Raw genomic sequence first — 12,948 nt, 5'->3', positions numbered from 1 at the left:
ATGTTGCACAGACTGGTCTTGAACTCCTGACCTCAGGTGATCCACCCGCCTCAGCCTCCCAAAGTGCTGGGATTACAGGCATGAGTCACCATGCCTGGCCAATTCCTCTGTTTAAAACTTTCCAAAAGTGCTTTTTGAAATTTAAAGTGCTGGTGGGCGTGGAGGCTCATGCCTGTAATCCCAGCACTTTGGGAGGCCAAGGCGGGCGGATCACCTGAGGTCAGGAGTTCAAGGCCAGCCTGGCCGATATGGTGAAACCCCATCTCTACTAAAAATACAAAAATTAGCTGGGCATGGTGGTGCATACCTGTAGTCCCAGCTGCTTGGGAGGTTGAGGCAGGAGAATGGCTTGAACCCAGGAGACAGAGGTTGCAGTGAGCTAAGACTGCGCCATTGTACTCCAGCTTGGGCAACAGAATAAGACTGTCTCAAAACAAAACAAAACAAAACAAAACAAAACAAAACAAAACACAGAAAAGAAAAAGTGCATACAAATTACTTGGGGATCTTGCTAAAATGAAGATTCTGATTTAGCAGGTCTGGGATAGGGCCTGAGATTCTGCATTATTAACAAGCTCGCAGGCCATGCTGAGGCTGTGGGTCCAGAGACTACCTTTGAGTAGTAAGGGCCTACAAGGCCTTGTATGATCTGGTTCCTTGTTATTTATGCTTTCCCACTACTCCTTCCCTTCCACGTGCTCTGGCCATTCTCAGCTTGCTTCTCCTCAAATAAGTCAGGTATAGTCCTGCCTCAGGGCCTTTGCGCTTGCTGTTTCTTTTGACTAGAACACTTTCCCCTAGCCATGTGAACTGTCTGCTCCCTCACCACCTTTTTCACTCACGTTCCTATGCTTTTTCTCCATAGCACTTACCACCTTCCCTTCTAATATTCTATATAATTTTGTTTTTTAGATGGAGTCTTGCCCTGTCTCCTAGGCTGGAGTGCAGTAGCATGATCTTGGCTCCCTCCAACCTCTGCCTCCCATGTTCAAGTGATTCTCCTGCCTCAGTCTCCTGGGTAGCTGGGACTACAAGGCACATGCCACCACAGCCAGCTAATTTTTGTATTTTTAGTAGACATGGGGTTTCACCATGTTGGCCAGGCTGGTCTCGAACTTCTGACCTCAGGTGATCTGCCCACCTCAGCCTCCCAAAGTGCTGGGATTGCAGGCATGAGCCACCACTCTTGGCCCTATAATTGTTTTATTATTGTCTGCTCCCTCCACCAGAATGTAGGCTCCACTAAGGCAGGGATTTTTGTCTTGCTGTAAAACAAGGCCTGGCAAATAGTAGGCACTCAATACATGCTTGAAGGAATGATTACTGGTATCCACATGAATAAGAAATATGTTAACTTGATAGTTGTTGTGAAAAGAGTCAAAATAACATTCATGAATCTAGGGGAGGGGTCCTCAGAAGAGCAGGGCTGGCACCAAGCATAATGCCTGAAACACAACAGACATATAAACATTTTATTTCCTCTTTGCCTTCCCATCCTTTCCTGAAAGTTATTTGTACCTTGGCCTGGTGCTGAGGCTTTATATATGACCACACAGTCAGTGAGCCATCTATTTCCTATATTCATCCTGTCCTAGTACAAATATGTCTATTCAGAGAGTTTGGAAACTGGAGTAATCAAAAAATTTGGAACCTGCAGTATGTGGAGATTTTACTTCTCCTGGTCATATATCCTTCTGCCAGCTGTCTTGCTAACTGCAGGTCAGAGATCAGGAAGTAAGTTTGGTAGAGGTGAACACAACTACACCAGAGACCACACAGAGAGAGGTCTTGGGAGAGTGGCTCCTGCTCAAAATGCCAGGTATAATTTTGGAGGCAAGGATGGAGACGGACTACTGAGACAATATTACAACCTACATGTTTATGCTGCTTTAAAAATGTTTCAAATCTTTTCATCTATATTAATTCATTCTCATGCTGTTCCTAAGAGGTAGAAATTGTCAGTTGAGTAAACAGGAGCATGTAAAGAAGGTTAATGACTTACACTCCTATTAATGAGGAGCATAAGCCTGTCCCAACTTATTTCCAATTTTTTGAAGATTCTTAAGATATTTGTTGTCAAAAAGATCTTTGGGGAACAGAGGTTTAAAGTGATGAAAAAACTATCACTCTCCAGGTTAAGGTCACCCAAAGAAATTAAAAACAAAAAACAAACTATCACCTACCGATTCCCAGTTCATAAGCAAAATGAATTCTAGAAATTCAAGAGTATGCATATGGGCAAGTGTAGGGAAGATTGGGCCGGGCATGGTGGCTCATGCCTGTAATCCCAGCACTTTGGGAGGCCAAGGCAGGTGGATCACTTGAGGTCAGGAGTTTGAGACCAGCCTGGGCTACAAGGTAAAACACTGTTTCTACTAAAAATACAAAAATTAGCTGTGTATGGTGGCGGGTGTCTGTGATCCTAGCCACTTGGGAGGCTGAGGCAGGAGAATCACTTGAACCCAGGAGGTGGAGGTTGCAGTGAGCTGGAATCACACCACTGCACTTCAGCCTGGGAGACAGCAAGACTCCATCTCAAAAAAACAAAGAGTTATGACTGGTCTGGGCTAACAATTGTCCTTCTCTTTCTTAGGATGCACCCATTGGTGTTTTTTTTGTAGGTGAAGAACAAGAATTAGTTCACAGGTAATGAACATTTGGAGGTTTGTTTTAAAAGAGTGGGAGAGAGGTTATCACACACCAGGAATCCAGCAGTTGCACAGCCACAGATATTTCATATAATGGTCACTTTTCTTTTTTGGACCACCAACCCCAGACACTAAGAAAAACAATTTTCTGGAAAAATTTCAGCCCATTCTAATGAAATTGTTTTTCTTAGTGTCTGGTTTTTCAGTCATTATAAGCTTGAAGATTAGTTGCTGGGGTAGGGTAGGGACAAAGTGGGTCATGTCTTTTGTTTCTATGGAAAACTTCAATATCACATAAAATTAACTTATGTTTAATAATCCCTTTTATAGCAGCTCTCTTAAAAGTATCTTTACATATAAGCTCATTAATTTTCATTGACTGGGCTTAAGAAACGTAAAGGATAGATAGAGAAAACCCTAGCTACCTCCCCTCTCCACCAATAAAAGAGGCTTCTTGCTTACTAGGAATATAAAAGAGTAAATAAGAATCCCCTTTGTTTGATTTGAAAAGCTTTTGATTTAAAAATACTTTAAAAGTGTTTGTTTTTCTTCCTCTGTAGACCAGGAATGGTTTGCTTTCGAGAACACTGGCAGAAGAACCTTACTGATGCCAAATATGATTTCATGGCGGCATTCCCCTCCATATTTGATCGTGTCTGATTCTTACAGAATGTCTTAGGATTGTTTTTCTAATCAGGTTATATTAAGAAGACAATACAGCACATCAAACCACATAATATTTATTAATAAACTTGTGGCATACAATCCAGCTGTATTTTTTTGCATTCATTTTCCATTCTGCAACCTCCATCACATCAGCAGTAAGCTGTTTTCTAAAATACTTTTTCCCATCACTGTATGCATCACTTCTGAGACTTACAGGTATACAGCTGCGTTTAGAGAGTTGCTAAAATTCACCTATCGGACCAAACTAAGACCGGTACTTGGCTGTTTCCCATCTGAGCCTAAGTCTCCAGCTCAGACACATCTCTTATGGGCACAACTGGGAACAACAAAATGGCAACAGTTCTACAGCTCATAATATAACCAGTCTGAAGGGTTCCCCTACTCACAGACCCCTTCGTTTACTGTGAGTTAAGCCTCACTGCTAAATAATGTATTTTGAAACTGGAAAACCAGGCATGCTGCCTTCCATAATACACCACTATACTCATGATGGCAGGAGGGTGGCTTGAGGACTAGGGACAATGACACGGGATGGATTCAATCATCGCCCTTACTTATCTCTGATCGTCTTCCCATCCTCACACCAAATAGTCACTTGTTCCTACCTTCCCTATAAACCTCTCTTGCCTGGCTGCAAAATTTTAAGACACCAAAGACAAAATTACATTATGCTCTGAGTGATGACTTACAAGTACATCACAATATTTATTTACATAGAAAAGCACTGGAAAGGAGGAACACAAAATATGAAAGACAACTGACACAGTACTGAAATTTTTCTTTTCTTTTACTGCTATATTTGTACAATAAATAAAAAAGGAGGGAAAACCCTATCAGAGCAATGGGCAAGGAGGTGGTAAACTAGGTAAGTCTCCTTGGAGAACAAAAAATATATTTAAAATACAATAGCCCTACAACTGACTTATGGCTCAGGTGACTAAACACAATTTGAAGCAGTAACAACAATCATGAGCTGAAAATAAAATACATTTAGCCCTTTTATTCTTCCTGCTTCTTTCCCAAAGAATATGCCATTGAAGCTGTTCTTGATATCACAATATTCAAACATCACAAAATTTCTGCATTTAAACTACCTTGCCTACTGAAAATGAGAGAACATAATCATTCCATCTCTAGGAATGTAACCAAGAAAAAAACAAAGAGAATAGGTTTTTTTTTTTTTTTGAGACAGAGTCTCACACTGTCGCCTGGGGTTGGAGTGCAGTGGCATGATTTCAGCTCACTGCAACCTTGGCCTCCCGTCTCAGCCTCCTGAGTAGCTGGGATTATTCAAGCAATTCTCCTGCCTCAGCCTCCTGGGTAGCTGGGATTATAGGCGCCTGCACCATGTGCAGCTAATTTTTTTTTTTTTTTTAAAGATGGGGTTTCACCATGATGGCCAGGCTGGTCTTGAACTCCTGACCTCAGGTGATCCACCCACCTCGGCCTCCCAAAGTGCTAGGATTACAGGCGTGAGCCACCATGCCCAGTCAATTTTTTGTATTTTTAGTAGAAACGGGGTTTCACTATGTTTGCCAGGCTGGTCTCAAACACCTGACCTTGTAATCCACCTGCCTTGGCCTCCCAAAGTGCTGGGATTACAAGTGTGAGCCACCACGTCCGGCCGAGAATAAAATTTATAAGTGGGTATTATAAAATTCAGGTTTTATTATACAGGGAAGTAGATGGATTGAGACTCAAAACTCTGGGAACTAGTTTCTTTTTAACTTTTGGAAATTATAGATTTATTAGGCTAGGCAGCAACTGTGATTAGGTATAAATAAACAGAAATCATTTCAAATTCAGGGGTCAAAAATGTCGCTACATGCTGACTCTTTAGTTCAGTAGTTGTAGGTTAAAAGTAGACATTTCCTGGAACATATATTTAATAGTATTTAAAACTGTTAATACCATTTAATAATAAAACTTTTGGCTGGGTGTGGTGACTCATGCCTATAATCCCAGCACTTTGGGAGGCTGAGGCAGGCGGAATGCTTGAGATCAAGAGTTCAGGACCAGCCTGGGCAACAAGGTGAAACCTTTTCTCTACTAAAAATAAAAAAAAATTAGCCGGGCACGGTGGTGTGCGCTGGTAGTCCCAGCTGCTCGGGAGGCTGAGGTGGAGGATGACTTGAGTTGGGGAGACAGAGGCTGCAATGAGCCAAGATTGCACCACTGCACTCTAGCCTGGGTGACAGAGGGAGACCTTGTCTCAAAAATAATAATAACAATACAACTTTTACTCTATACTTTGAAATATGACTGCCTTATTTAAACACTTGAAAAACAACCACTTAAAAATATAAGGCAAGAGGGCATTTTATAATAGTATAATCAGAATTTCCTTATCACCCAAGTAATTTAAATTTACCATAGGCATGTAATAATAATGCAGATCAAACAACCTTAACAAAAATGGCCAGTCATGGCAGCTCACACCTGTAATCCCAGCATTTTGGGAGGCTGAGGTAGGCAGATCACTTGAAGTCAGGAGATTGAGACCAGCCTGGCCAAGATGGCAAAACCCCATCTCTGCTGAAAATACAAAAATCAGCCAGGCGTGGTGGTGAGTGCCTGTAATCCCAGCTACTCGGGAGGCTGAGGTGGGAGGATCACTTGAACCCAGGAGGCAGAGGTTGCAGAGAGCTGAGATTGCACCACTGCACTCTAGCCTCAGTGACAGAGTGAGACTCTGTCTCAAAAAACAAAAAAAACAGAAAACCAACCTTAACAAAGACAGCCAAAACTTCCAGGGTTCCCTCCCCCATTCACTCTTCTGATCTAATTAAAACTGAACAAAATAAGCCAAGGAAAGAGATCATGAAATCATAGTCCCACAGCTTTCCATTTCTTCCCAACTTAAAACTAATAAAGTAAGGAGGTTCTATACATTAAGGATTAAACTGATGACAGATGCAAAAAATAAAAAATAAACAGAAAGATTTAACAATGTTTAAAATGAAATCTGCTTAGTACATAAAACACAGTTAAAAATATTTAATATTGTTTTAGTTTTATCCTTATAAAACAGTTAAGCTAAAACACTGACGCATTATATTTTTCCTTATCAGAACTCTTGACCATAGCTGACTCCTATTCTTTTTGATGTTATCCTATCCTCAAACTCAGATCAGCTCAGGTTGAAATAAAGTACTTAAATGGGCATAAGAGTAGACTTCTCAAGACTTTATATTTGAAAGAACCATTTTTAAGTAACTTATTAAGAATTTAAAAAAGCTAATGTTCACACTTCAATTCAACAAGTCTGTGAGTTAGTTTGCTTTTTGGTGTGTTTGTTGGTTTTACAGTGGAGGTAGGGACTTTAAATCTTATTATTTTCAGGCCAGATCACATATTGTAGTATACAAGTCAGTTTTCAAATTCCAGATTTGCTTTTTGCAGCAATGCCTTCATTTTGTTAACAAAAGTGGCCTCCTATATGTTTCTATGAAGTCCATTTATAACACATTCAACACAGAGGAGTGGTAATTTCCCAAAAGTTCAGTTGGGGTAGAGGTGGGGGTGGGGCAGGCATCACATATAGCTAATAGTAGCAGTGTCTCATGGTGTGAGACTGAAGTTTCTCATCTCACTAACACTTTTTGTCCATGCCACCTCCTCCAATACAGAATTTTACTCATAATTTGGATTTTTTTTTTTTTTTTTTTTTTTTTAGATGGAGTTTCGCTCTTGTCACCCAGGCTGGAGTGCAGTGGCACGATCTCGGCTCACTGCAACCTCTGCCTCCAGGATTCAAGCCATTCTCCTGCCTTAGCCTCCCAAGTAGCTGGGATTACAGGCGCCCACAACCATGCCTGGCGAATTTTTGTATTTTTTTGGGTAGAGATAGGGTTTCACCATGTTGGCCAGGCTGGTCTTAAACTCCTGACCTCAGGTGATCCACCCACCTCAGCCTCTCAAAGTGCTGGGATTAATAGGTGTTAGCCACCGCACCCAGTTCATAATTTGGATTTTTAAACCAGAAAGTTATTATGGTCAATCCAAAATAACCCAAAGAACTTGTTAAAGTTCTATCAATAAGCAGCTTTTTACTTAAAGACTGAAAGAATTAAATAGAAGGCACAGTAGCAATGTAAAGCTTTCTCAGAGCATGACAATCTTTTTGTATGCACGTGTGGAGCTCAGACTTTCGTTTTTGTTGTTAAAAATGTCTCTGGACAATCAGAAAATCCTTATTTGTCATCTTTCCCTTTGGTCTTTCTGTAAACCATTTCTCGAAAACTGGCCAGAATCTTGTTCTCTCTCTTTCGTCTCTCTTCTTGGTTAAAGGATGCAAGGGCTCTCTTCTCATCAGCACTATAGATCTGGTTTTCTTTCCGTAGTCGCACAGCCTCCATTCGGCGATGCCTGGAGAGAATTTTATTTTTGGCTTAATTTCTCAGTAATTATTTTTATAGTATATCCTCATTAATCCTTTCTTAATACAGAGTGGCCTATGTAAGACCTGACAAATAAAAACTATTTTTTTGAAACGGGTTAAGTTTCCAAAAGATCACTTATTAATATTTTAGCTGCCTGACACGTCCCTTTTTTTTTTTTTTTTTGAGACGGAGTCTTCCTCTGTTCCCCAGGCTGGACTGGGGTGGCATGATCTCGGCTTACTGCAACCTTCGCCTCCTGGGCTCAAGTGATTCCCCCACCTCAGCCTCCTTCCTGAGTAGCTAGGATTACAGGCGGCTACTAGCAGGCCCAGCTAATTTTTGTATTTTTAGTAGAGATAGGGTTTTGCCATGTTGGCCAGGCTGGCCTCGAACTCCTGATCTTAAGTGATCCACCTGCCCTGGCCTCCCAAAGTCCTGGGATTACAGGTGTGAGCCATCGCGCCTGGCTGCTATCATTAATTTCAAATACTGGCCGGACACGGTGGCCCATGCCTGTAATCCCACCACTTTGGGAGGCTGAGGAGGACGGATCACCTGAGGTCATTAGTTCAAGACCAGCTTGACCAACATGGAGAAACCTCGTCTCTACTAAAAATACAAAATTAGCTGGGCGTGGTAGCACATGCCTGTAATCCCAGCTACTCAGGAGGTTGAGGCAGAATTGCCTGAACCTGGGAGGCAGAGGTGGCGATGAGCCAAGATTGTGCCATTGCACTCCAGCCTGGGCAACAAGAGTGAAACTCCATCTAAAAAAAAAAAAATTTCTAATACAGAGGTTATATGCCTAATTTCTTTCCAGTAAAGCAACTAGAAATGGGCAAATTATTAAACTTCCTAGGTGATATATCCATTTGCCTTTGTGGAATTGATAGTAGGATAGATAAAAGATTTATGCTGTCATTAATCAGGTGGAACTTCCTTCAAGGTTCTAATTTACCATACAACCAAAAGAATCAAGTCTAGGCTGGGCATGGTGGCTCACACCTGTAATCCCGGCACTTTGGGAGGCTGAGGTGGGTAGATCGCCTGACGTCAGGAGTTTAAGACTAGCCTGGCCAATGTGGTGAAAACCCGTCTCTACTAAAAATACAAAAATTAGCTGGGCTTGGTGGCAGGCGCCTGTAATCCCAGCTACACAGGAGGCTGCAGCAGGAGAATCACTTGAATCCAGGAGGCGGAAGTTGCAGTGAGCAGAGATGGTGCTATTGTACTACAGCCTGGGAGACAAGAGTGAAACTCCACCTCAAAAAAAAAAAAAAAAAAAAAAAAAAAAAAAACAAAAAAAAAAAAAAAAAAAAACAAAAAAAAAAACACCAAGTCTAAAATCTATAAATGAAGAGCAGTTTTTGGTCAGTGGATTTAACTTCCAAGTCTCCCTCTGTCACTCAGGCTGGAGTGTGCAGTGGTGCAATCTTGATTTATTGCAACCTCCACCTCCCAGGTTCAACTGATTCTCCTGCCTCAGCCTCCTGAGTAGCTGGGATTATAGGCCTCGCCACCACACCTGGCTCCTTTTTATATTTTTAGTAGAGATGGGGTTTCGCCATGTTGACCAGGCTGGCCTTGAACTCCTGGCCTCAAATGAATCACCTGCCTTGGCCTCCCAAAGTGCTCGGAGTACGGGCCTGGGCCACCGCGCCCAACTGCTGTATTGATTTAAAAAAAAAAAAAAATTTTTTTATTGTTGGCTCTGAGTATGGAAGCTGCATTGCTTTTTATATTTGGTGATACAGGGTCCTACTTTCATCTTTTTCCATATGAATAACCATTTCTTTCCTACTTCACTTAATGAATGGTTCTTTCTTTCCCCATTGATCCAACATGCTCTTTCATACACTGAAGTTCCATACATGTATGGCTGTCTTTGGGCTCTGAATTTTATTTTTATTTGTATATTTTTTGAGACAGAGTTGCATTCTTGTTGCCCAGGCTAGAGTGCAATGGCGAGGTCTCGGTTCATTGCAATCTCCATCTCCTGGGTTCAAGGGATTCTCCTGCCTTAGCCTCCCAAGTAGCTGGGATTACAGGTGCCCACCACCATGCCTGGATAATTTTTGTATTTTTAGTAGAGATGGGGTTTCATCATGTTGGCCAGGCTGGTCTTCAACTCTCTACCTCAGGTGATCCGCCCGCCTGAGCTGCCCAAAGTGTTGGGATTACAGGTGCAAGCCACTATGCCTGGCCTGACTTTTATTCCACTGAACTATTCAGCTGTTCTCCCATGCTCTCTAAAGTGCTGTAAGCTTCATCATAGGTCCTCCTATCTCGTAGGGCAAATCTTACCTTCTTGCTTTTCTTCTGCAGGAGTGACTTGGCTATTCTTGTCCTTTTAGTCTAACATATAAATTTTAGAACTGGCTTATTATGTTTAATGAAAAACTGTGCTGTGATTTTGATTGGAACTGTATTGAATATACAGATCAGTTTGGGAAGAACTGACAGCTTTACAATATTGCCTTCCTATCCATGAACCTGTATCTCTCCAGTTATTTAAGTTTTCTTTAATCTTACCTTCTTGCTCTTCTTCTTCAGAAGGGACCTAGCTCTTCTTGTCCTTTTAGTCTAACATACAAATTTTAGAACCAGCTTAGTAAGTTTCATGAAAAACTGTGTTGTGATTTTGATTGGAACTGTATTGAATATACAGACTATTAATGTTTTACATTTTCCCCCACAGAACCTTGGGCATCTTTTGTTAAGATTTATTCTTAAGTCCTTCATATTCTGACACTATTATAAATGTTTTCTTCTTATTTAGTGGCACTTTCTAGTTTCTGTTGTTAAATAGAAATGCATTTCATTTTTAATGGAATTGTATTGAATATACAATCTCTTAATAATGTTTTATAGTTTTTCCTACAGAGCCATGGGCATCTTTTGCTAAGATTTATTCTTAAGTCCTTCATATTCTCTGACACTGTTATAAATGTTGTTTTCTTCTTAGTTACATTTCCTAGTTGTCTGTTGCTGATAAGTAGAAATGCAATGGATTTTTGTGTATTAACCTTATATCCAAGAATTTGTTAAACCCTTCTCTTATTTATAATTCATCTGAAGATTCTTTGGGATTTTCTATGTAAACAATCAAATCATTCACAATGTCATTCACAAAAATGACACTGTTATATCATCCTTTCCAATCCTTATTATTATTGTTTTCAGGCTGAGTCTTGCTCTGTCACCCAGGCTAGAATGCAGAGTTGCAATCTCGGCTCATTACAACCTCCGCCTCCTGGGTTCAAGCGATTCTTCTGCCTCAGCCTCCCAAGTAGCTGGGATTACAGGCACGTACCACCACAACTGGCTAATATTTGTGTTTTTGGTAGAGACGGGGTTTCGCCATGTTGCCCAGGCTAGTCCAACTCCTGGGCTCAAGCGATCCACCTGCCTTGGCCTCCCAAAGCACTGGGATTACAGGCGTGAGACACCATGCCCAGCCTTCCTTTGCAACCCTTATGCCTCTAATTTCTTTTTCTTGCCTTACTGTGTGGGTCCTCCAATGCAATGCTTCAAATATTGGTCCTCAGAATTCCAAGATTCTGGAGGTGCTTTAGGATTTCTGCAAATATTTGCCTTCAATGTCATTTAAAAATAGTTATCTACTTTAAAAAGTTTATCAAGTTTTAAAGAATCCAAAATTCAATTTGATCTAAGTACTGCCACCCTATTAGCTCATTCTCCTGGTTCTCCTGGCACTTTTTGCTTTTCTAATTTTATATTCCTTTTCTCATGCTGAATCTAATGTCTTTTAAAGATTTATTTATTTATTAGCCAGAACATGTTCTCAGCTGACCAATGTCTTTTATCATCTTTTTCTGTTATTTAATCTCAGAAATCTGGGTCCATAAATAACTGGAGACAAACTCGTAACTAGGAAACACTGTCTGTGAAAATATTTTTCTAATTACCACATTCCTCATGCAGCAGTGATAAATAGCTGAATTTAACTACATCCTCCAGTGGATAAAATATCTGTACCTAAATATCAACTAGGAAAGGACAGTGGAAAGATTGATTCTTCTTTTTCTTTTCTTTTTTTTTTTTTTTAAATTAAAAATGGGGTTTTTTCCTTTTTTTTTTGGTTGTTTTTGAACTCCCAACCTCAGGTGATCCGCCCGCCTTGGCCTCCAAAGTGCTTGGATTATAGGCGTGAGCCACCACGCCTGGCCAAGATTGATTCTTTGAAGTCAGAGCTATAGCTGAGTTTGAGGCTGAGTTGCATATATACTTGGAATTTCAGAAAACCATGTTATACCAACAAAATTAATATCAAACCAATATTTATACTCTACTTTTCATAAGAAACAGTCACTTAATAAAAATCAATTACCAAAATATAATTCTGGCAGTAAAAAAGAAGAAAAAGATCTAATCATGGAAACTGAGCTTAATGCCAAGAACATACCTGCTACCGCTCATTACATAACCTGAGCATTCAAATGATGCAATTTCTTCACTTGTCAAGCCAATTTCACCTCTTCGTGGGATACGTTTTCCAGCTTTTACATATTCAGCCATAGCTGCACCTTCACCAGGTAACAGGGCATGGCCATAGCTACAAAGTAATTCAGAATTCAGGAAAGGTCCATTAAATCATTTTAATATTAAAAGCTCATAATCTAAAGAGAACATAAATAAACCCCACATTTTCTCTCAGACAAGAGTAGGAATAACAGTGCTCAGCAGTAGTGTGCTAGGAAGATCAATGTGAATTACTTCGTCCTAATTAGTGTATTAAACATTGCACTGCACTATGACCTATACAACTAATCCAGAAATGCAGATATTTTGAAAGAAAAGAACTGATGTGAGTGTAGATTCATGGTTTACAATTATGGATTAATTGTCCCTACAGGTATTGCCATTACTGGTTCCGCCTCCAGCTGATTCCCTTTCCCTCTTTCCCTTAAAAAATCCAAAGTATGCCAGGCACAGTGGCTCACGCCTGTAATCCCAGCACTTTGGGAGGCCAAGGCAGGTGGACAATCTGAGGTCAGGAGTTTGAGACCAGCATGGCCAACATGGTGAAACCCCATCTCTACAAAAAATACAAAATTAGTCGGGCATGGCGGCAGATGCCTGTAATCCCAGCTACTCAGGAGGCTAAGGCAGGAGAATCACTTGAATATGGGAGGTGGAGGTTGCAGTGAGCCAAGTTTGTGCCACTGCACTCCAGCCTGGGTGACAGAGCAAGACTTTGTCTCAAAAAA

The 12,948-nt window shown here is 40.8% G+C and overlaps 2 protein-coding genes across 2 annotated transcripts in view; one reads left to right on the top strand and one right to left on the bottom strand.

Moving 5' to 3' along the window:
* Window positions 1-3,413, top strand: part of AKAP14 (A-kinase anchoring protein 14) — a 21,852-nt gene extending 18,439 nt beyond the window's left edge. The window contains exons 5-6 of the mRNA XM_017511237.2: window positions 2,594-2,646; window positions 3,209-3,413. Of these exons, the coding sequence (XP_017366726.1) occupies window positions 2,594-2,646; window positions 3,209-3,308 (153 nt within the window). The 3' untranslated portion in view covers window positions 3,309-3,413. The remainder of the gene's footprint in view (window positions 1-2,593; window positions 2,647-3,208) is intronic.
* A 3,945-nt stretch (window positions 3,414-7,358) lies between these two features.
* The window catches only part of LOC108291040 (NFKB activating protein), a gene marked incomplete at its 5' end in the record, with an annotated part of 9,623 nt that continues 4,033 nt past the window's right edge, over window positions 7,359-12,948 (bottom strand). Inside the window, 2 exons of the mRNA XM_017511234.1 lie at window positions 7,359-7,703; window positions 12,144-12,293. Coding sequence (XP_017366723.1) covers window positions 7,529-7,703; window positions 12,144-12,293 — 325 coding nt within the window. The remainder of the gene's footprint in view (window positions 7,704-12,143; window positions 12,294-12,948) is intronic.

Source organism: Cebus imitator, unplaced genomic scaffold (assembly GCF_001604975.1).
Source record: "Cebus imitator isolate Cc_AM_T3 unplaced genomic scaffold, Cebus_imitator-1.0 Scaffold445, whole genome shotgun sequence".
In the NCBI taxonomy this organism is placed as follows: Eukaryota; Metazoa; Chordata; class Mammalia; order Primates; family Cebidae; genus Cebus; species Cebus imitator.
This window is presented reverse-complemented; position numbering and strand designations above follow the sequence as displayed.